Source organism: Haematobia irritans, chromosome 1 (genome assembly GCF_050003625.1).
Source record: "Haematobia irritans isolate KBUSLIRL chromosome 1, ASM5000362v1, whole genome shotgun sequence".
In the NCBI taxonomy this organism is placed as follows: Eukaryota; Metazoa; Arthropoda; class Insecta; order Diptera; family Muscidae; genus Haematobia; species Haematobia irritans.
This window is the reverse complement of record NC_134397.1, coordinates 244,155,309-244,179,930: the sequence shown is the minus strand read 5'-3', so window position 1 is coordinate 244,179,930 and position 24,622 is coordinate 244,155,309. Positions and strand designations below refer to the sequence as shown.

General features: G+C 35.8%; 1 protein-coding gene across 1 annotated transcript in view; it reads right to left on the bottom strand.

Annotated features, from left to right (window-relative positions):
- Positions 1–24,201, bottom strand: part of LOC142238925 (dynein beta chain, ciliary) — a 243,383-nt gene extending 219,182 nt beyond the window's left edge. Inside the window, exons 1-3 of the mRNA XM_075310695.1 lie at positions 23,948–24,201; positions 14,330–14,992; positions 2,223–2,311 (exon numbers count right to left, since the gene is read on the bottom strand). Coding sequence (XP_075166810.1) covers positions 2,223–2,311; positions 14,330–14,992; positions 23,948–24,109 — 914 coding nt within the window. The 5' untranslated portion in view covers positions 24,110–24,201. The remainder of the gene's footprint in view (positions 1–2,222; positions 2,312–14,329; positions 14,993–23,947) is intronic.
- Between the last annotated feature and the right edge of the window lie 421 nt (positions 24,202–24,622).

Below are 24,622 nucleotides of genomic sequence, written 5' to 3'. Positions count from 1 at the left end.
GTCGATTTAACTCTTTTGCAAAAAGTTTCCAATACACATAACAAAGTATTTGAATGTTAAGGATTTTCATCTCTCTTCTTTTTTTTTTTTTGAAAGTCCTTAACACAAGGGGAATTTGTTTGCGTCTCTGTCTCTGTGTTCGACATTGTATTTTTTTGGGGTTTATCTCTTGGACGCCATAGAATGTAACCGAAATATTTGTTTACATCTTAAAATTCCATCGACTAAGATCTCGAATAGTTTACACAAAGAAAACATGTCTAATGGTCGAGAATAAAATTTCTATGCCAAGGAATTGTGTTAGAAATTTGGTTTGTGTGTTTAACTTTGTTTAACATCATACACGTCATACGTAGGATGAAGAATATTATTTTTCCCCTGTCCATATTAACTCATCGAAGGAAGGTGGTTTACTTCTTTTGAAATATCCATGGAGAGGATTCCATAAGTCCGGGTTGTATTTAGACAATATTAGTTTCATGATTATTTAAGTGGATTACATCCTGTCCATCTGTCCTTCCATTTGGTTATTTACATGTTCTAAATGTATCACCCGATTTTGTCATATTGGAAATTGTTTTTCACGTAATTAACAAATAGTCTTAAAATATGGAAATAATCATTCGATTTACGCCGTCTCAGTTGTTTACAATTTATAAGTAAAAGCAGGGGAATCCCAGTTTTTAACTCTGTACACGTTTAGCATTTGATATATTTCTATTAGAGGTGTGCACGTGACACGAAATTGTCGTGACTCACGAAAATTTTCGTGATTCGTGCGTGAGTCGTGAGTCACGCTCATGACAACAGCGTGAGTGTGCGTGAGTGTGATTAACAAACCAAAATGTCGTGCGTGAGCGTGAGTCACGAAAATAATATCTTCGTGAGTGTGCGTGAGTATCGAATTACACTCACGAACATATTCCTGCTCACCAACATAAAACCCTTAAGAGTTAACTTCAATTACAATTTTAGTGACACCTGGGATGTTAAGAGTTTAATAACAATCTCGATTTTAATAATGCTCATGTTTTCAGACACTTCGGTAAGGTAAAGTAATCATAAAATTATTCGTGAGTCACGATATTTTTCGTGAGTCACGGTATTTTTCGTGAGTCACGGTATTTTTCGTGAGTTACGACGTTTTCGTGCGTGAGTGTGCGTGAGTACAAATTTTCTTTTCGTGAGTGTGCGTGAGCGTGAGTACTACCAAAAAATATCGTGCGTGAGTGTGCGTGAGTATGATTTTTCAGTCGTGAGTGTGCGTGAGCGTGAGTAAACTATTACTCACGTGCACACCTCTAATTTCTATGTGTGTGCGTAGCTTTTCAATCATGAATGTTTTGTTGTTTTGAATTTCGGACACAGCGGAGTAAGTATGAGGAATTTTTAATTCGGTTTACGTCGTTTCGATTAACGTCGTCAAATTCCGGAATCGAGGTATTACTGTAATATTTTTTTTTGGTAATTTGTGGTAAGATTTTATCCAAATGTTGGTAGATTATTTCAAGTTTCGACCGTGACTATAATTATTTTAGAACGCGATCGATAACTCCTTATCGAGAAAAGTATTCGTGTGGAAACGTAATATAGAATTACATGCTTTTCGACTAAAACATTATTTTGTTAGGTTAGGTTATGTGGCAGCCCGATGTATCAGGCTCACTTAGACTATTCAGTCCATTGTGATACCACATTGGTGAACTTCTCTCTTACCACTGAGTGCTGCCCGATTCCATGTTAAGCTCAATGACAAGGGACCTCCTTTTTATAGCCGAGTTCGAACGGCGTTCCACGTTGCAGTGAAACCACTTAGAGAAGCCTTGAAACCCTCAGAAATGTCACCAGCATTACTGAGGTGGGATAATCCACCACTGAACAACTTTTTGGTGTTCGTTCGAAGCAGGAATCGAACCCACGACCTTGTGTATGAAATTCAATAAAATCGTGTTTTTGACTATGGCTTTTACAAAATCGAGATTTTCTTCCCGCATGAACTTGTCTGTTTTGCCAAATTTGTTAAAGACTATTAGCAAAAAAGTTTGTTAAAGACTTTATAAAAACTAGTGTACCATAAATCTGATATCGCCTCAAAAATGTCTACACCAAAGGTACTAAATCATTAGCGGGGGTACTATTTACGGTACTGACAGGGTAAAAATTATTGAAAAAGTACTATAGTACTGCATTTCCCATCCCTGATTCATATAACACCCACTTACCCCTGTTTAATATGACTGGCAATTTCTTCAATGACTGTTGGCGAAACTAATAACGATAAAATTGTCCGATTGTTGGTCTTTCCTTTAATCTGCAAATATAAAGAAAACAAAGAAGACGGAAAAATAAAAGAATCGACAATAACAACAAACTTGAATAAACAAATAAAACGAATTGAATGAAATGAAAGTGAATGAATGAATGAATAACGCCTAAAAGAAGCGGTGCGGGAGAAATGGAACGAATATAAAAATGATGATAAGACCAATTTTTGGAATAGTCAAAAATACATTTGAATGGACACTTGGACTCTATACGAGTTTATAATGAAGAGACACCATCCACCATGAGCATCCAATATTTGTGGCTATTGACATTTTTATATTCTTTTGGTTGTATTGGGGATACCATGAAACTACAGCATTGTGCTGGTTTAGCTGGGACAGTTAACGATGAATTTCGTAATAATTGAGCCATTATTTTGTTTTGCTTATTACCCTCTAAGCCTTGATAAAGTATTCCAAGGATAAACAATCATGGAAAAGAACACACACACACATGCACACAATAATATTCCCATTCAGACGCACTTAGGTTAGCTTAGGAATTTATGCTTGGCCCAATAACATAGAGCAAATAGTAATTCAAGTGCCTCCTTGAAGTTTAATTAGATAAGTGGGCCAGTAGAACAGAGTACATGAAGTGTGTTGAAAGATTACCATAGCATTAGGTTACACACATAAATAATGATTCAAAATCAAAGAAAAATCTAAACAAGACCTTGGAACAAAGCGAAAGAAAAGGAAGAGACTATTGCTTCAGTTAGTATTTATTATACCCTCCATCATAGGATGGGGGTATATTAACTTTGTCATTCCGTTTGTAACACATCGAAATATTGCTCAAAGACCCCATAAAATATATATATTCTGGGTCGTGGTGAAATTCTGAGTCGATCTGAGCATGTCCGTCCGTGCGTCCGTTCGTCCGTCCGTATGTTGAAATCACGCTAACTTCCGAACGAAACAAGCTATCGACTTGAAACTTTGCACAAGTAGTTGTTATTGATGTAGGTCGGATGGTATTGCAAATGGGCCATATCGGTCCACTTTTACGTATAGCCCCCATATAAACGTACCCCCAAATTTGGCTTGTGAATCCTCTAAGAGAAGCAAATTTTATCCGATCCGGCTGAAATTTGGTACATAGTGTTAGTATATGGTCTCTAACAACCATGCAAAAATTGGTCCACATATAGCCCCCATATAAACCGATCCCCCGATTTGGCTTGCGGAGCCTCTAAGAGAAGCAAACTTCATCCGATTCGGCTCAAAATTGGTTCATGGTGTTAATATATGGTCTCTAATGACCATGCAAAAATTGGTCCACATCGGTCCATAATTATATATAGCCCCCATATAAACCGATCACCAGATTTGACCTCCGGGGCCTCTTAGAAGACCAAAATTCATCTGATTCAGTTGAAATTTGGTTCGTGGTGTTAATACATGGCCTCAAACACCCATGCAAAAATTGGTCGAAATCGGTCCATAATTATATATAGCCCCCATATAAACCGATCCACAGATTTGACCTCCGGAGCCTCTTGTAAGAGCAAAATTCATCCGAATCGGTTGAAATTTGGTACCTGAAGTTAGTATATGGTATCCAACAACAATGCAGGAATTATATATAGCCCCCATATAAACCGATCCCTAGATTTGACCTCCGTTGCCTTTTGGAGAAGCAAAATTCATCCGATCTGAAATTTGGTACGTGGTGGTAGTATATGATATTTAACAACTATGCCAAAAGTGGTCCATATCAGTCCATAATAATATATAGCCCCCATATAAACCGTTCCCGAGATTTGGTTTTGGAGCCTCTTGGAAGAGCAAATATCATCCGAGTCAGTTGAAATTTGGTACATTGTGCTAGTATATGGCCGTTAACAACCATGCCTAACTAGGTCCATATCGGTCTATAGTTATATATAGCCCTCAGATAAATCGATCCCCAATCACACAAAAATTGGTCCATGTCAAGTTCATAATTGTATATAGCCCCCATATTTCAATTCTGGCTCTCTACGTATTGTCTAATACATACCACGTATGCACTAACTCACAATTTAGAAAACGATGTTAAAAATTGTTAAGATACCACAACCCAAGTAATTCGATTGTCGATGACAGTCTTTCGTAGAAGGTTCTACGCAATCCATGGTGGAGGGTACATAGGTTAGGTTAGGTTATGTGGCAGCCCGATGTATCAGGCTCACTTAGACTATTCAGTCCATTGTGATACCACAGTGGTGAACTTCTCTCTTATCACTGAGTGCTGCCCGATTCCATGTTAAGCTCAATGACAAGGGACCTCCTTTTTATAGCCGAGTCCGAACGGCGTTCCACATTGCAGTGAAACCACTTAGAGAAGCTTTGTAACCCTCAGAAATGTCACCAGCATTACTGAGGTGGGATAATCCACCGCTGAAAAACTTTTTGGTGTTCGGTCGTAGCAGGAATCGAACCCACGACCTTGTGTATGCAAGGCGGGCATGCTAACCATTGCACCACGGTGGCACGGTGGTACATAAGATTCGGCCTGGCCGAACTTCCGGCCGTATGTACTTGTTCTTTTCTCATAACATACAGGGAATACAAAGTTTTGAATTTTTTTGTACTGCATCGAAATATTATTTTCTCATTCGAGATTGATGCTGATTTGGAGGATTCGGTATACCAGGTATACCGGTATGAAATGAGCGTTTTTGCATGTGTCGCCTATTTTCCATGTGCGTGAAGATAAATTGTAAATTTATTTAGCCGAGACACAAACCAGATAGCTTTTGCCTGCCAACCTAATGGGTTAATTACAATTTGGGGAGATAAAATATTTAATAAAATTCAGCACTTTCCAATATATTTGCGCAATATAATTTGGCATTAAACGAAAGATCTTGAAGAGCACTATAAATGTAAGTTATTTTTATTATCGAAAGCATCCCAGGAATGTTAGTTTTGCTGCTATATTTGAAAAGTTAGTTTGTCCAACTTGAAATAAAGTTTAACTATGCCCACTGCGCAAAACCTGCTGTACATTTTTTGATATCAAATGAAAGCTCTTGAGGAGTACTATAAACGCAAATGGCTTTTATTTTCAAAAGCATCCCAGAAATATCGGTTTTAGTCAAAAATAAAATTAGTTTGCATGAATTTACAATATAGGGCACCCGTGCCCAATGTGCAATACCTGCTCCACCTTTTTGATATCAAATGAAATCTCTTGATGAGTACTATAAATCCAAGTGGTTGCCATATTCGAAAGCTTCCCCGAAATATGGATTTTTTATTAAAAAGAAAATTACTTTTTTAGAATTTCGAAAAAAGTGCATATTGGCCCTCTGTGCAACACCTGCTCTACACTGTTTGGTATCAAATGAAATCTCTTGACGAGTACTATAAATGCAAGTGGTTTCTATTTTCGAAAGTTTCCCCAAAAACAAAAATTGTTTTAAGCAAAAGTAAAATTAATTTGCGAAATTTTAGAATATGTCACACCAGCGCCCACTGTGCAAAACCTGCTATACATTTTTTGGTATCAAATGAAAGCTCTTGACGAGTACTATAAATGCAAGTGGTTGTCATGTTTGCAGTTCGGAAACTTCTTAGCCTAGCACAAAAAGCGCGGTCTATGAACAAATGTTAAATTTTGTTTCGATCTGGCAACTCCTTCATATAGAAACAGGTGTTCAAAAAAGACGCATCCGCAATTTTTATACCCTGCGCCACACTGTGGAACAGGGTATTATAAGTTAGTGCATATGTTTGCAACACCCAGAAGGAGACGAGATAGACACAAGGTGTCTTTGGCGTCCGTCTGTCCGTGAACACATTTTTGTAATCAAAGTCTAGGTCGCAGTTTTAGCCCAATCGACTTCAAATTTGGCACAAGTATGTGTTTTGGCTCAGAATAGAAGCCTATTGATTTTGGAAGAAATCGGTACAGATTTAGATATAGATCCCATATATATATATATATATATATATATATATATATATATATATATATATATATATATATATATATATATATATATATATATATATATATATATATATATATATATATATATATATATATATATATATATATATATGTATATATATATATATATATATATATATATATATATATATATATATATATATATATATATATATATATATATATATATATATATATATATATATATATATATATATATATATATATATATATATATATATATATTTCGACCGATATGGACTTATATGGCCCCAGAAGCCAGATTTTTACCCTAATTTGCTTAAAATCTTGCACAAGAAGAACAATTAGTACTATAGTCAAGTCTACCAAATTTTATTGAAATGGGTTCAGATTTAGATATAGCTCCCATATATATCTTTCGTCCGATATGGACTAATACGGTCCCAGAAGCCAATTTGGTTGAAATTTTGCACAGGGAGTAGAATTAGCATTGTAGCTATGCGTGCCAAATTTGGTTGAAATCGGTTCAGATTTAGATAAAGCTCCAATTAATAGCTTTCGGCCGATTTACACTAATATGACCACAGAGGCCAATTTTTTGTTCCGATTTAGTTGAAATTTTGCACAAGGAGTAGAATTAGCATTGTAGCTATGCGTGCCAAAGTTGGTTGAAATCGGTTCAGATTTAGATATAGCTCCAATATATAGCTTTCGCCCGATATGGACTAATACGGTCCCAGAAGCCAGAGTTTTACCCCAATTTGGTTGAAAATTTGCGCTAGGAGTACAATTTGTAGTGTAGTCAAGGGTGCCAAATTTTATTCAAATCGGTTCAGATTTAGATATAGCTTCCATATATATCGTTCGCCCGATTTACACTCGTATGACCACAGAGGTCAATTTATAACTCCGATTTAATTGAAACTTTGCACAGGGTGTAGAATTAGCATTGTAGCTATGCGTGCCAAATTTGGTTGAAATCGGTTCAGATTTAGATATAGCTCCCATATAGCTTTCGCCCGATTTACACTCATATGACCACAGAAGCCAATTTTTTGCTCTGATTTAGTTGACATTTTGCACAGGGAGTAGAATTAGCATTGTAGCTATACGTGCTAAATTTGGTTGAAATCGGTTCAGATTTAGATATAGCTCCCATGTATATGTTTTTCTGATTTCGACAAAAAATGGTCAAAATACCAAAATTTTCCTTGTAAAATCGCCACTGCTTAGTCGAAAAGTTGTAAAAATGACTCTAATTTTCCTAAACTTCTAATACATATATATCGAGCGATAAATCATAAATAAACTTTTGCGAAGATTCCTTAAAATTGCTTCAGATTTAAATGTTTCCAATATTTGTACCCTGCGCCACACTGTGGAACAGTGTATGTAACGCCAAGAAATAATAATCGTAGACCCGACTTTAGACTTTACTTACTTGTTTTTCATTTTCATTTGACTCTCTGTGAAAGACTAAAGTCAAGTCTTTAAATTTGGAAAATCATCTGTTATAGGACCATCCAGAGGGGACACGAAGAATCCAAATTTTAATTGCACTAACCTATCTTTTAGTATACCGATCGGCTTAGAATTAAATTCTGAGTCGATTTAGCAATGTCCCTCTGTCTGTCTGTCTGTCTATCTGTCTGTCTGTCCGTCTGTCTGTATATGTAATTTTGTGCACAAAGTACAGTTCGCAATTTAAGTCCTATCGTCCTCAATTTTGGCATGTGGTCTTTCTTCGGGTCAAAGACAATCGCTATTGATTTTGGAAAAAATCGGTTCAGATTTAGATATAGCTCCCATATATATCTTTCGTCCGATTTGCACTTATATGGCTTCAAAAGCCAGAATTTTGCCCTGATTTGATTTAAAATTTGCACAAAGTGTACGTTTTATAATATGGTTAACTGTGCCAAATTTGGTTGAAATCGGTTCGGATTTAGATATAGCTCCCATATATACCTTTCGTCCGATTTGGACTTATATGGCCTCAAAAGCCAAAAATTTACCCTGATTTGCTTCAAATTTAGCACAAGGAGTACGTTGTATTGTTAGATATAGCTCCCATATATATATTTCGTCCGATTTGCACAAAAGCCAGAGTTGAAGTCTGATTTGCTTCAAATTTTGTATATATACCCCAGAGTTGAGTAGAATGTTTCATATTTTAGACCCATTTTCAATGGGAGTTTCCTTCAGTTGACTCGATAGTTTCTACAGAGAATATATATTTTATACGCTTTTTGATCTAATTGGTTCAGATTTCGTAGTCATATTTCACACTGTAATACCACACTTTCCACAAAACGGTCGAGTTTTAAATAAACTAGGCCAAATAATATATCACAACCCACAATTGACCACATATAATGCCGAGATTTAACCAATATCCTGTAAAAGCGCCACTGTAGCAAAAATTTTAAATATTACTTAAATTTTCCTTTATGTCGAATACGTATTTCTCGCTCGATAAAACGTAAATATTATTTCGTACAATTGCATTAAAATTGCCCTAGCTTTATATTTCCCATATTTTGAATATTAACTAACATTGTGTTTCATCCCAGAGTGTTAGCCGATTAAAATTTTAATGCTAGAGATTTTATAGAAGTACAAAAAATTGTCTCCATATTGTATATCTATATATATAAAATTCAATTTATGTTTGTTTATTTGTTTGTTTGTTTGTATGTACCGAGTTGGCTCCGAAACGGCTGAACCGATTTACTTGAAACTTTCAGAGATAGTAGGGGGCGTTCATGTGGTTAATATACGGTACCTCATTTTTTGACACCTGGTCGCGGAGGGGGACCTCCCCTTTGTCGGACTTTTTGAAAATTGGACCAAAGTTGACCGATTTGGTTGAAGATTGGGGTTGGCATCTAGACAAAGATCCGCTACTTTTTATTTCGATATTTGGCGGCGGAGGGGGGCCTCTCCTTTGTTCGACTTTTTTAAAGTACAGTGAAAAAACTAAAATTCTCTAAATTATCTGAGATTTACAGAGAGCATGTGGTGAGGTTATGGAATTAATATGGGGTACCCGATGATTTCATATGTGGATGGGGAGGGGGACCTCCCCTTTGCCCTACTTTTTGAAACTTGGAACAAAATTATGCGATTTGCTTGAAATTTTCATTGAATGTTGGGGTTGGCATGTAGACAAAAATCCGCTACATTTTTTCCGATATTTGGTCGGGGAGGGGGACCACCCCTTTGCCCAAATTTTGTTTTTTTTGAAAGTTCAAACAAAACTAAACTCCCCCGACTGAAATTTTACAGAAAAAATGGGTTACGAAATTTATATCAGGTTCCTGATTTTTTAATAAAAATAAAAGGGCATAGGGAGACATCCGCTTCTCTTACTTGAAATTTACAGAGGACTGGGGAGAGATCGTAACCTCCGTCAGCCGTAATAGTTGATACCTGATTTTGTGATATTTGGACGGAAGAGAGGCCGCCCCTTTAGGCTTATAATTTGCTTGACATTTTCTGGGACGTTTACAAAAGATACGCTTTTCGACATTTGGTCGGGGAGGAGGTCCTCCTCTAAAACTACAAAAAAAATTTAAGTTTTCTTGAAATTTACAAAAGCAGTGGGGGAAGGTTGTGAATGAAGAGGCAACCTTCCTTGCCCCACACTTGAAGGAAAGTTTCAAGAATTTTCAGGGAAGGTTAGGGGTGTCGATATTGTATCGGGGAAAGTGACGTCCCTTTAAAACAATAGAGCAAAATTTAAACATCTCCGATCTACTTGAAATTTACAGGGACGTGGCAGGAGGTGATTAAATTTATACATAATTTTTAAATTAGTATATGATTTTTCGATATCTGGTTGGGGAAGGGGAAAATTGAAATAAACTTTATCGATTTACTTCAATAGAATTTATAGGGACCATTGAGTAGTTGCGAAATTAATATAGGGTACGTGATAGTCCGATATCAGGTCGGAGTGGAGCGAAGGTGGGGAGAGGGTTCCCTTTTGTCCGTTTTTTTTTTTCTTAAGTTGAAAGTAGAGGGTTGTCCGTAAATGGGAACTCGGTACATAATTTTATGATTTTTGTACAGGCTTCTGCCAGACTTCTTTTTAGTAAAGAACTTAAATTTACATGAAATTGGCAGCCAACGTAGAGGGTGCATCATTTTCCAACATTTTAGCAAATGTTAATGTGGTAAATTTTTTTACTATTTTTGCTTTTTCCGATTTATTGGATGGGAAACAGTAATTCTTTGTATGTATAATATAGTGCTTAACTTTCAGATATGTTGAGGAGAAGGATACCTTTCCTTGACAAACCCCACTTAAAATTCACAAGAAATATAGAAGATTGTCCAACTACTTGAATACATAACATTATTAAAAAAATTTGGAGGAAAGGGTACACCCTCTCCCGCCGTATTTGTACCTATAAACGAAAAATCAAGTAGTCCGGTTTGTTTAAAAGCATTGAAATCTTTTCGAATTTGTTTTCAGCACGAAGGATATAGTTGACTAAGTTAATGCAAAATGTTCCTCCAAATACGCTTCGGAAGGCGAAGCGGGCCGGCTTACGCTAGTAAATTATATAAATATTTGTAATAAAAGCCTTCATAATAACTCCCAACAAATTTGAAGGAGTTGAAATGGTAACACAAATTTTTGGTCTACATAGTAGTGAAGGGTATAATATAGTGGGCCCTGCCCGACTTTAGACTTTACTTACTTAAATTTTGAGTCTATAGATTTTGTAGAAGTCTATCAAATTCTGTCCAGATCGAGTGATATTTAAATGTATGTATTTGGGACAAACCTTTATATATAGCACCCAACACATTTGACGGATGTGATGGTATCGAAAATTTTGATCTACAAAGTGGTGCAGGGTATAATATTGTCGGCCCCGCCCGACTTTAGAATTTCCTTACTTGTTTTCTACTGAAATTAAAATCGATTACAAACAAGTAAGTAAAGTCGTAAAAGGACGGGGCCGACTATATTATACGCTTCACCACTATGTACACCAAAATTTGTGTTACCATCTCAACTCCTTCAAATTTGTTTGGAGTTATTATGAAGTTTTATAACATATTCCCATATTCAAATATCTATATCTTAACCGACTTGAAGATATGTGGTCTATTGTGGGCTATGATATATTATTTGGCCAAGTCGGGCGATATTTCCACAAGTCGGAGCCTTATTTAAAATTCAACCATTCTGTGGAAAGTCTGGCGTTACAGTGTGTAGGATATGATTACGATATTGGGAAATCATCACAGAATTGTATGTAAAATTTGGGTATGTTTGCCATATTTGTATAAACCGGAAGAACAACTGTATTGAGGATTTATTTAAATGTGAACCAAATTAGATCACATTTGACACACTTAAATAGCGAATTAAATATATTCTCTGTAGAAACTATTAAGTCAATTGGAGGAAAATGTCATTAAAAATGGGATTAAAATATGAAACATTCTACCATATTTCCCCAACTCTGGCGTACACATACATGGGAGCTATATCTAAATCTGAACCGATTTCAACCAAATTTGACATGCATAGTTAGAATAATAATTCTCCAATCTCTGTAAAATTTCAATTAGTGTAAATCGGATGAAAGATATATATGGGATCTATATCTAAATCTGAACCGATTTCAACCAAATTTGGCACAATTAACGATACTTTTAAACGTACGTCTCGTGCAAAATTTGAAGCAAATAACAGCAAAACTCTGTCTGTGTGCCTGTTGTAATCACGCTGCAGTCTTTAATAATGAAGCAATCGTGCTGAAATTTTGCACAAACTCGTCTTTTTTCTGCAGACAGATTAAGTTCGAAGATGGGCTATATCGGTCAAGGTTTTGATATATCAAACCGTATATCAAACCGTAGTTTTTATCCAATTTGCTTGAAATTGGAAATCTAGAGGTATTTTAGGACCACAAAGAGGTGTGTCAAAAATAGTGAGTATCGGTCCATGTTTTGGTATAGCCCCTATATAGACCGATCTCCCGACCTTATTTATTGGGCTTATAGTAACCGTAGTTTTTATCAAATTTGCCTGAAATGTGAAATGTTGAAGTATTTTGGAGCCGTTAAGATGTGTATCGAAAATGGTGAGTATCGGTCCATACTTTGATATAGCCCCCATATAGACCGATCTCCCGATTCTACTTCTTGGCTTCTAGAATCTGTAGATATTATTCAATCTGCCTGAAATTGAAAATCTAGAGGTATTTTAGGACCATAAAGTGATGAGCCGAGAATGGTGATTATCGGTCCATGGTTTGGTATAGCCCCCATATAGACCAATCTCCCGATTTTACTCCTTGGGCTTCTAGAAACCATAGTATATATCCAATTTGCCTGAAAATCTGGAGTGTTTTAGGACTATAAATAGGTGTGCTGAATGTATTGTGCATCGGTACAGGATTTGATATAGCCACTTAAAAACCGGCCCTCCGATTTGGTGGTCTAGATTGTACAACCGCCATATAGACCGATATAGAAGGCGCACTGATGATGAGAATGACTTGAAACTGAATCTAAAATTTTAGGTAAAATTTTTAAATGTATCTTCGGGAAACGTACTGGTTGAACTGATCTGCTTGGAAGAATATTTGTCATAAAATCCCCTGAAATTCTATATGTTGTCAAGTAAGCCGCTACAACGAAGAGTTTTTATTATATTTGATTCATGGTGGTGGGTACTTAAGATTCGGCCCGCCCGAACTTACTTCTTAAAAATATGTTTTTCCGGAAAGTTTGTAGCACTACTGAGTAATTTGCAGTTAACATTGAAAATCAAAAAAAACTTTTTTTTTGGAAAAAATGTGGTTGCAGATATTCTTTTTAGCATTTTGTATATTATATATTTCTTTGGACGAATATTTTTTTATAATTTTATTAAATTGTTTATCTGAGTTTGGTTTTAATCATTAAATTTCGAACAAGCTTTAAAATTAAAAACTATGCGATATGCATCTGTTAAGCTCTGGATATGAAAATCGACACAAATGACACATCAAATGAAAACAGGCCCCAAAAAAATGTTAGGGTCCATTTTCACTACAAAATTTTAGGGCCCATTTTCATTATGTAGTAGAACCCCAAACATGATCAAAATTTCGTGTTGTTGTATCGCATATAATTATTGGGGTAGATTTTCATTGAACAAAGTGAGGCTCATTTGAATGAGGCCCATATTTATAGCGTCTCCAAATGATACTGCAGCATGAAAAAACCCAAATGAAACAGGGCCGCAAATGTGACTATGAGCCCCATGAAAAGGAGCCCCAACGAAATGCAACTGAAGCATGAACATCGAATTGTGTATAGTTGCCACAATTTTCAAATCGCAGTATGGGAAAATAGACCCCATTTGAAAACGAAGCAAAAGCCGAAAACCGAAATTTGAGGGTTATTTTCAATTGGAGTATTGGGGTCTATTTTCATAATACAAGCGGACCCCAAAAATAACTTAAATTACTTCCAAAATAAAAAATGATGTTGTCGTTTTCCATATAATTTTTTTGGGGACCTACTTCATTTATGTTTTGGGACTAATTTTCATAGCGCCGTAGTCGTCACCCACAGTAATGGCGATAGGTTAGGTTAGGTTAGGTTAGGTGGCAGTCCGATGTATCAGGCTCACTTAGACTATTCAGTCCATAGTGATATCACAGTGGTGAACTTCTCTTTTAACACTAAGTGCTGTCCGATTCTGTGTTAAGCTCAATGACAAGGGACCTCCTTTTTATAGCCGAGTCCAAACGGCGTTCCGCATTGCAGTGAAACCACTTAGACAAGCTTTGAAACACTCAGAAATGTCATCAGCATTACTGAGGTGGGATAATCCACCGCTGAAAAACTTTTTGGTGTTCGGTCGAAGCAGGAATCGAACCCACGACCTTGTATATGCCTTTATATATTTAAGGCATTTTTTTTTACTTTCCATGTCAAAACTTCAGCTATCGCTTATATCATTTTTTTTTTTTTGAACTGGCATGAAAAAATATTCATCTCCTCCCTGCAACAAATACTCTTGTGCTCTATGAAATACAAAAAAAAAGAAAAACATGAAAATTACCTCCGTTAGAGAATTGCGCACATCCTTCATGCGTTTGTTCAAATCTTTGCCCACTACACTTGGCCATAATCGACGATTGTGGGGATTGAGCAATAGCGGTTGTAGAATTTCATCGAATAGTATGAGCAGTGTATCGATTTTACTGTGCACCGGAAAATCACCACAGATGATGTGCCTACTGTTGTTGCCGCCGCCGCCGCCGTCATTGAGTTTTTTGCCCTCCTCACCATCTGCATGCAATTCATGGCGTAGAAAAAAGGCACACTTTCCCCGTGGTACACCATCCAGAGTGGAAAAACTACTCGATGGTGGTGGTAGTGGTGCCATCATTACAGTGGCAGCCGCTAATGGTGTCATGGCTATGCTCGCTGCCAGTGTTGCTGCAGCCGTGGTAGTATTGCTAAATGTTGAGGTTGTAGGTTCTCCTGTGGTGGCGGCGGTGGCCAGTCCAGGTCCTAGACGCATCATTTCATCATTCGATGTCATGGTGGTTGAAGTGTTGGCAATGGAAGTCGAGGCTATTGCATCTCTGGCCACTTGCACGGAGGCATAGTTTTGATATAAATCGCTGATGGAACTTTTCGGTATTAGTAGGCCAGCCGGATTTAGTGTCATAACCAAAATACGCCTCTGCGAGTTGTTCAACCAATCCAACAGAACGAGCTGTAAAATTAAACAGTAGAGAAAAAAATCAGAAAACAAAAACGTTTTTAAAAACCGGGCATTGCATTACAATCTCGCTAATTGGTGGTGGTGGTGCTGATGGACAATGGACACTTGTAGTAACTTTCTGTTTTGGTCAATTGATTGGATACTAAACTGCCATCGTTTGCATTGCAAAAGCATTTCGTGTACAAGTGGCCCATTACAAACACTTGGGAGATGTACGAGACGATTGCACTACAATAAATTGAGTTTGAATCAAGCGAAAAGTGTTGACTGTAATATGTGAGAAAAATTTAATTAGAATTTGCCATTGACAGGGTGGATGATATGTATGACAACCAAATTTAGGTTGTTATCATTTCTACATATTTATTCTATTGCCAGTCCATTTTATTCTTTATGAGGCAGCATTTCGATCTATTGTGTTCAGACATAAAGTTTTTCACGGTGGAATTCAAGCATGATGACGCGAGGCAACCTATCAGTGTGGGTGAAAAGGTCAATACAATAAACGATCCGAAAAGTGAAAGCTATATTTCGAATTCCACGGCGTAGTGTTACAGTTTTGTAGCACTTGTGAGCTGAACATATGGCGAGAAGGGATGCAACACATATTAAAAAATGAGCATGTACTCAAGTCAAGAGCTCACCGATGCACAAAAGAAGTTAGACTGTAAAGAGCCCAGAAGTGGCGTAGCTTGTACGAAAGTGACCAGTTACCTTATTTGGTTTCCTCCGATGTGAAGCCATTGCAAATTGAACAGTTTGCGAACAAAAGAAATATGATAGGGTTTACTTGCCATCAGACGATAATTGAAATCTTAGATAGGCAACTCAATACCGCCGCGGATGGTACTCGTATAGTGGTTAAGTTAGACAAGTAAGGAAAGTCTAAAGACGGGTGTGGCCGACTATATTATACCCTGCACCACTTTGTACATCCACATTTTCGAAAGCATACCAAATCGATCCAATGTGATGGATATTTATATTTAAAACTGACTCGATATGAACAAAATTTGTTAAAGTTTTAAAAATTAATAGACTTTAATTTTAATGCCCTGGGGTGGAACACAATGTTATTAAAATCAAGGAAGGAAAATCTAAAGTCGGGTGTGACCGACTATATTATATGTTACCCTGCACATCCATTTGCGATACCATTTGAAATCCTTCAAATTTGTTGTGTGCTATATATAAAGGTTTATGTTCCCATATACACTGAAAAAAAAGCATGCCCGGTTCCAAAGATTTTGTCTTTACTGTAACAATTTTTCTTTCATGTTATGATACCCATTTTTAAGTCAAATCACTTAATTATAAGGACAACACGACTTCATTGAAAAGTTTATCAACTTTTGGACAAGGAAAAAAACTTCATATTAGAGAAATGTGTCTTCTACGCAAAGCAAAATTTGCATTCGTACTTTAAGGACATGAAATCTTTGGCCTCACGGCAATATTTTTTTCAGTGTACATACATTTAAATCTGAACCGACAATGCATTTACGACTTCTTAGCGGACAATATATTTAAGACTTCTTAGAAAATCTATTGACTTAAAATTTAGGTCGGTTAATGCCCTAGGATGGAACACAATGTTAGTAAAAAACAAGTATATACGGCCGTAAGTTCGGCCAGGCCGAATCTTATGTACCCTCCACCATGGATTGCGTAGAAACTTCTACGAAAGACTGTCATCGACAATCGAATTACTTGGGTTGCGGTAACACTTGCCGATGGCAAGGTATCTTAAAACTTCCTAACACCGTAATATATACCACATAATTCATACGTGGTATATATTAAACTAAAAAGGACGATTAAATACGTATATAATTAAGTTTAAAATTTCTATAGAAATAAAATTTTGACAAAATAAAATTTTGACAACATTTTCTATAGAAATAAAATTTGGAAAACATTTTCTTTAGGAATAAAATGTTGACAACATTTTCTATAAAAATAAAATTTTGACAAAATTTTCTATAGAAATAAAATTTGGAAAAAATTTTCTATAGAAATAAAATCTTGACAAAATTTTCTATAGAAATAACATTTTGACAATGTTTTCTATAAAAATAAAATTTTGGTAGATTATTTTTGGCTCGAGTGGCAACCATGATTAGAACCGATATGGACCAATTTTTGTGTGATTGGGGATCTGCTATATATAACTATAGACGGATACGGACAAATTTTGGCATGATTATTAGTGGCCTTATACTAACACCACGTTGCAAATTTCAACCGGATCGGATGAATTTTGCTCCTCCAAGAGGCTCCGGAGATCAAATCTGGGGAACGGTTTATATGGGGGCTATATATAATTATGGACCGATATGGACCAATTCTTACGTGTTTCTTAGAACCACATTCTAACACCATGTTCCAAATTTCAAACGTATCGGATGAATTTTGCTCCTCCAAGAGGCTCAGGAGGACAAATCTGGGGATCGATTTATATGGGGGCTATATATAACTATGGACCGAAATGGACCAATTCTTGGATGGTTGTTAGAGACCATATACTAACACCACGTACCAAATTTCAGCCGGATCGGATGAAATTTGGTTCTCTTATAGGCTCCGCAAGCCAAATCGGGGGATCGGTATATATGGGGGCTATATGTCATTATGGACCGATATGGACCAATTTCTGCATGGTTGTTAAAGACCATATACTAATACCACGTACCAAATTGCAGCCAGATCGGATGAAATTTGCTTCTCTTAGAGCAATCGCAAGCCAAATTTGGGGGTCCGTTTATATGGGGGCTATACGTAAAAGTGGACCGATATGGACCAATTTTTGCACGGTTGTTAGAGACCATATACTATTACCATGTACCAAATTTCAGCTGGATCAGATGAAATTTGCTTCTATTAGAGCAATCGCAAGCCAAATTTGGGTGTCCGTTTATATGGGGGCTATACGTAAAAGTGAACCGATATGGCCCATTTGCAATACCATCCGACCTACATCAATAGCAACTACTTGTGCCAAGTTTCAAGTCGATAGCTTGTTTCGTTCGGAAGTTAGCGTGATTTCAACAGACGGACGGACATGCCCAGATCGACTCTGAATTTCACCACGACCCAGAATATATACTTTATGGGGTCTTAGAGCAATATTTCGATGTGTTACAAACGGAATGTCAAAGTTAATATACCCCCATCCTATGGTGGAGGGTATAACAAATAAGGAAAGTCTGAAGTAGGGCGGGGCCGACTATATTATACCCTGCACCACTTTGTAGATCTAAATTTTCGATACTATATCACATCCGTCAAATGTGTTGCACAGAAAAAAATATTGTCGTGGAGTCAAAGATTTTGTGTCTTTAAAATACGAATGCAAATTTTGCTTAGCATAGAAGACGCATTTCTTTATTTAATATAAAGTTTTTCCTTGTCCAGAAGTCGATAAACTTTTCAATGAAGTCGTATTATCCTTATAATTAAGTAAAAAAATGTTTGGGCTGTGGCCAACTTAACTTTAATAATTCAGAAAAATTTTTTAAATTTAACGAAATTTTCTTTAATTTGTTGTCTTTTTGCATCTAGACTACAAAGCAAAAAATCGTTCAAATTTTTTCAACACTTTATTTTAAAGACTTTTTTCCTTGAAACATGGCATAATTTCTACTGGAAGTCGAGTCTTAATTTGGAAAATAAAGTTGTCGTTAACTCGTTTTAAAGGACTTTGATAGCATATGAAGAAAAAAAGTTAAAAAACGAAAAATTAAAATTTGCTTCCTAGAAGCAAGTACACAAAACCCAAATTTAAAAGAAAATTGTGTCTTAAAAGTGCCCTTACTTGTATTCTCTGCTTCTTTGGCTCGGAATCAATACCAAAATTTTTAAAGTAAAGACAAAATCTTTGGAATCGATCTGGACAGATTTTTATAGACTTCTACAAAATCTATAGACTCAAAATTTAAGTCGGCTAATGCACTAGGGTGGAACACAATGTTAGTAAAAAACAAGTGAGTAAAGTAGAAAGTCGGGCGGGGCCGACTATATCATACCCTAAACCACCCCTACTGAATTAGTAAACATAAGCATTTGTGGGGTATGATTGGTATAGGTTTTGGAGTCTTGTCATGGGAGTCTTGTCACAATCTGAACAGAAATGTCTGATATTAGGAGCTTTAGTTTATTTTACACCAAAAGGTTAGTATGCCACTAATATGTTATTGAGTCCATTATTAAAAAAGTGGAAATCGGTTAATTAGTTGTGGGTAATAAATCCAAATTTGTAAAAATCGGGCAATATTATTATGTAAGAGCTATATGTAAGTCTAAATACGATCAGCTAGTACATCAAAATTTGAAATTTGAATAACATAGGTTAATAAATAAGAGTATTATGGCCAAATATGACAAAATGAGCGATAAATGGGACCTACCTATATCCAAATTTGAATCAATTTGTATAAGATTTTGCAGGTATGATTGCTACCACAGAAGGTTACATTGTGTAAAATTTGAGTTAATAAATAAGGCCACTATGGTCAAAAATAAGGTTATTAGGGGCAAATTTTTCAAAATCGGGCGATACATATATATGGGAGCTATATCTAAATATGAACGGATTTCGATGAAATTGCGCACATACAGTTAGAGGTATAGAATAATATATTTCGCCAACTTTGAGTACTATCGGTTGATAAATAAGGGTTTTACAGTCAAATTTGGCAAAATCGGGCGATACATATATATGGGAGCTATATCTAAATCTGAACCGATTTCGATTGTTTTTAGCACATATTGTCAGTACCATAAAATAGTACAGTAAGCCAAGTTTGAGAAAGATCGCTTAATAAATAAAGTTTTTATGACCAAATTTGGGAAAATCGGGCGATACATATATATGGGAGCTATATGTAAATCTGAACCGATTTCGATGAAATTTTGCAGACTTAAAGGGTGATGAAAAAGTTTACTATGTGCAACATTTGATGACGATCGGTTTGTAAAAAAGCGCAACGTGACTCGATTTGTTGAAATCGGACGATACATATAGGACGATAGAGAGCTATATCTAAAAAACACTCTGTACCAAATTTCATCCAAATCGGTTAACAATTGCGACCGGAATACTGTGAACAATAAATACATGGACAGACGGACGGACGGACACCAAGCGCTAGATCGACTCAGGAGTCGATCTGAGTCGATCGGTATATATTTTATGGGGTCTAAAATCAATATTTCTGGTAGGCACATTTTTTGGCACTTCAAACTTATTATACCCTGACCTCTATGTGGTTTAGGGTATAAATATGGGAAACATTTAAATCTCAAGCAATTTTAAGGAAACTTCGCAAAAGTTTATTTATTATTTATCGCTCGATATATATGTATTAGAAGTTTAGGAAAATTAGAGTCATTTTTACAACTTTTCGACTAAGCAGTGGCGATTTTACAAGGAAAATGTTTTGACCATTTTTGTCGAAATCAGAAAAACATATATATGAGAGCTATATCGGAATCTGAACCGATTTCAACCAAATTTGGCACGCATAGCTAAAATGCTAATTGTACTCCCTGAGCAAAATTTCAACTAAATCTGAATAAAAAATTGGCCTCTGTGGTCATATGAGTGTAAATCGAGCGAACGATATATATGGGAACTATGTCTAAATCTGAACCGATTTCAATAAAATTTGGCTCACTTGGCTATAGTACTAATTGTTCTTCTTTTGCAAAATTTTAAGCAAATTAGGATAAATCTCTGGTTTCTGTGCCAAATTTTATTGAAATCGGTTCAGATTTAGATATAGCTCCCATATATAGCTTTCGACCGATTTACACTATTATATGACCACAGAGGCCAACTTTTTGCTTCGATTTAGTTGAAATTTTGCACAGGGAGTAGAATTAGCATTGTAGCTATGCGTGCCAAATTTGGTTGAAATCGGTTCAGATTTAGATATATCTCCCATATATAGCTTTCGCCCGATTTACACACGCAAAGAAAAAAAACGTTTGGAAAACGTGTACCGAAAACGTTTTTCTTTTGTTAGAGTTTTTTGAATTGCTTCGAAAAGTATACACTTTTATCACCAAAAAAATTCGTTTGTTACAAAATTTTTATTTTTTCAGTAAAAAAAGCTATTTTTGAACCAACAACACAGTCCATTTCGTTTATATCAAACACTGTTCTTTTCTAAATTTAGGTCTTTAATAAGACACATTTTACAGTTCATAGTAAAAATTTAATATAGAAGAATGTAATGTTGAAAAATTTTTCGGAATCTTCCGATCATATCTGGAATATTTGTAAAAAAAAAAAAAAACAAAAAACTTTGGTCGAAGCAGGGATCGAACCCACGACCCTTGGCATGCAAGTCAGACGTAGCAACCACTGCTCCACGGTGCCCAACTAAATGTATTTTTCTGTTAAATAAACTTTGTTTAGTCGGCTCGTGGGCGCCGCAAGCTATGCTATATAAATATAACTTAGTTATATGGGTAATTATCTATTGATGACAATAACGGCTACATGGCTCAGTGGATAGTGTGTTGGCTTACAAATTGCATGGTCCGCGGTTCGATTCTCCGTCCAAGCGAAAGGTAAAAAAAAATTTAAAATTTATAAAATCGTATAATTCCTTCTACATTGTTTGTGTTACAGAAAAAGGTGCTAAGAACTAAAAAACTTCGTGGAAGTGGGAAAGATGTGAGGGAAAATGCAATTAGCCAGAAAAAAAATTTTTGAGTTAGTCTTTATGAAATTGTTTTTACATCCTGGAAAAGAATAAACGTTTATCACAAAAAAAAAATATACTTTTCTTCCAAATACACTTCCTTTCAACGAAAAGCAAATGAGAAACGAACTTTGTTTGTCTAAAATTTCGTTTGGGAGGAAAGAATTATTTTTTTGCGTGTACTCATATGACCACAGAGGCCAATTTTTAACTCTGATTTAGTTGAAATTTTGCACAGGGAGTACAATTAGTAATATAGTCGTGTGTGCCAAAGTTGATTGAAATCGGTTCAGATTTAGATATAGCTCCCATATATATGTTTTTTCTGATTTCGACCAAAATGGTCAAAATACCAACATTTTCCTTGTTAAATCGCCACTGCTTAGTCGAAAAGTTGTAAAAATGACTCTAATTTTCCTAAACTTCTAATACATATATATCGAGCGATAAATCATAAATAAACTTTTGCGAAGTTTCCTTAAAATTGCTTCAGATTTAAATGTTTCCCATATTTTTGTTCCACCCTAGGGCATTAGCCAACTTAAATTTTGGGTCTATTGATTTTGTAAAAGTCTATCAAATTCTGTCTAAATCGAGTGATAGTTAAATGTATGTATTTGGGACAAACCTTTATATATAGTATCGAAAATTTAGATCTACAAAGTTGTGCAGGGTATAATATAGTCGGCCCCGCCCGACTTTAGACTTTTCTTACTTGTTTATAATAATATTTTGAAATTTGTACTCAACGGCAATTTGCACGATTGGCTGGCATAGACGATTGAATGCTACTTGTTTTCAAATTGCTTAAACTATGAAAATTGTTGTTGCCAAAATCGGATTTAGATACAACGTGTGGACATGCAAAATACTAACCACGCAGATTTAAATTTATTAATAAGTCGGATTATATACATTAGACCTGTCCAGGAAATGTATGAGATTTTTCAAAACTCAAATTTTTAACGAGCACTTACAGTTTTAGAATCTCTCAATGATTGTAATAAGAACTGTGAAAAAAGATTTTGAAAAACTTTTGCCAAAAAGTTGCTCAACGCGGTTGAAGTCAGGATTTTGGCAATTTTCGAAAATTTTAAAGGTATACGTACAAACAAAAGTTTAAATAATTTATTAGTAAATAATAAATTTATTAGTAAATAATAAATTAGTATTGTCATTGAGCTTAACATGGAATCGGGCAGTGATAAAAGAGAAGTTCACCAATGTGGTATCACAATGGACTGAATAGTCTAATGGCGTTTTCTTTTCTTGTAAAAAATGCACACTTTTTTTGCATTTTGCCCGGAAAATGTACTCTTTAGAATATTTTCTAAAAAAACAGGCAAAAGTGCGAAAAGGCTTCGAATTCTGTTGTGAAAATAGCGCCACCATTAGAGGCAAATTACGGGCATTTTCAGCACTGCCAACAAACGAGAGTGCTGCGATTGCCCTGTTTCCTTCTTTGAATTCTTTTCTGCCCGCTGAAATGATAGCATTTTTTTAGGTTGCTGGTAACATTTTAAAAATGCGCATTCTGTACAGACAAAATGAAGGCAAAGCACTTTTTTCAGAAAAGAAAACACCATAAGTGAGCGTGAGACATCGGACTGCCACCTAACCTAACCTAACCTTTGTTCAAATTTTGCTGCCACATGTATTTATCACTGATCTGACGTATTTATCAGCCGATCTTCTTTAAATTTCAAATATCCGAATGTTTTGTGACTTGCATAATATCAGTCAAGTCAGCTCAGATTTGGATATAACTCCCAGATATATAACTCGCAAAATCCTTCGTTCTTTCTTTTTTGAGTTTGAGGTTTTATACATGGCCAATATATAATCATGTTTTATTCGATTTATTTTTATTTAATGCTATCTGCAAAATCTTTTTATTTTCATAAAAAACCCCGTTTTCCAAAGCTATGCATCACCATAACTTCAAATTGTTCTATTTCATCACCGGCAAATTGGATTTTTACTTTGGTGGAAATGCGGAAACAAACAGGATATACGATGAGATTTCTTTCACAAACTATCTTGACATGATGGTAATTTCACCCAAAAAGTTTGCGATAAATTGCAAGAGCAAAGTAAAATCCTTCTTTAATAAATTGCCATGCTACTGTGCAACATGGTGAATTCCATTAGAGAGATAGAGATGCGTTTTGGTGCATTCCCCCTATCAGTCGATGCTTTTATCCTTTGGAGTGATGTAGAGTAGAGTGGTACATACCTGGTATTCCGGTGTGGCCAACATCTTGAGCCATTTGTCTTGCTTAAGACGTAAAGTGGTTAAAGTATAACTGCATATAAACTCTAATCTTGGATCATTTGCAAGACTGTTACTAGGATGAAGCGATAGCGTATGAGATTGGCTTGGCTCTATGGGATCCATATGCTGTTGACTATCTTCAAGGGTGGCGGTTCCTGGTGTTGTGATGTTATTGTTATTGCTATCGCCATCATTAGCAGGATTTTGTTGGGATTCATCCATTCTTCTTCTGGCCTGGACAGCAGTCAGTCAGTTAATTTGAGTAACAAACAACAATGTCAAACCGTTGGGAATATATAAAAATGGAAGACCAACAACCACTAGCTGGTAATACTGAAATACTTCTGTAAGGATTTTTATTTTAGGTGCTAACTTACACTTGCCTTTAGAGAATAAATGAGCTAAAATACCATGGCAGTAATACCTGTAAAAGGCTAATATTCTGGAACCTCCCCTTCTGGGTGTTGGAACTGCCCACTCTCTTGGTGTGGACTCAACTCAACTCGTTATGTTGCTCCTCCTTCTGGTGGAGCCTTCAATTGTGTATCGATCAAACTTCAAATTCAAATTAAAACAAAAACTCTATTAAAAACTGCTAACTCCAAATACCCCTCCCCCCCACACACACATACACAC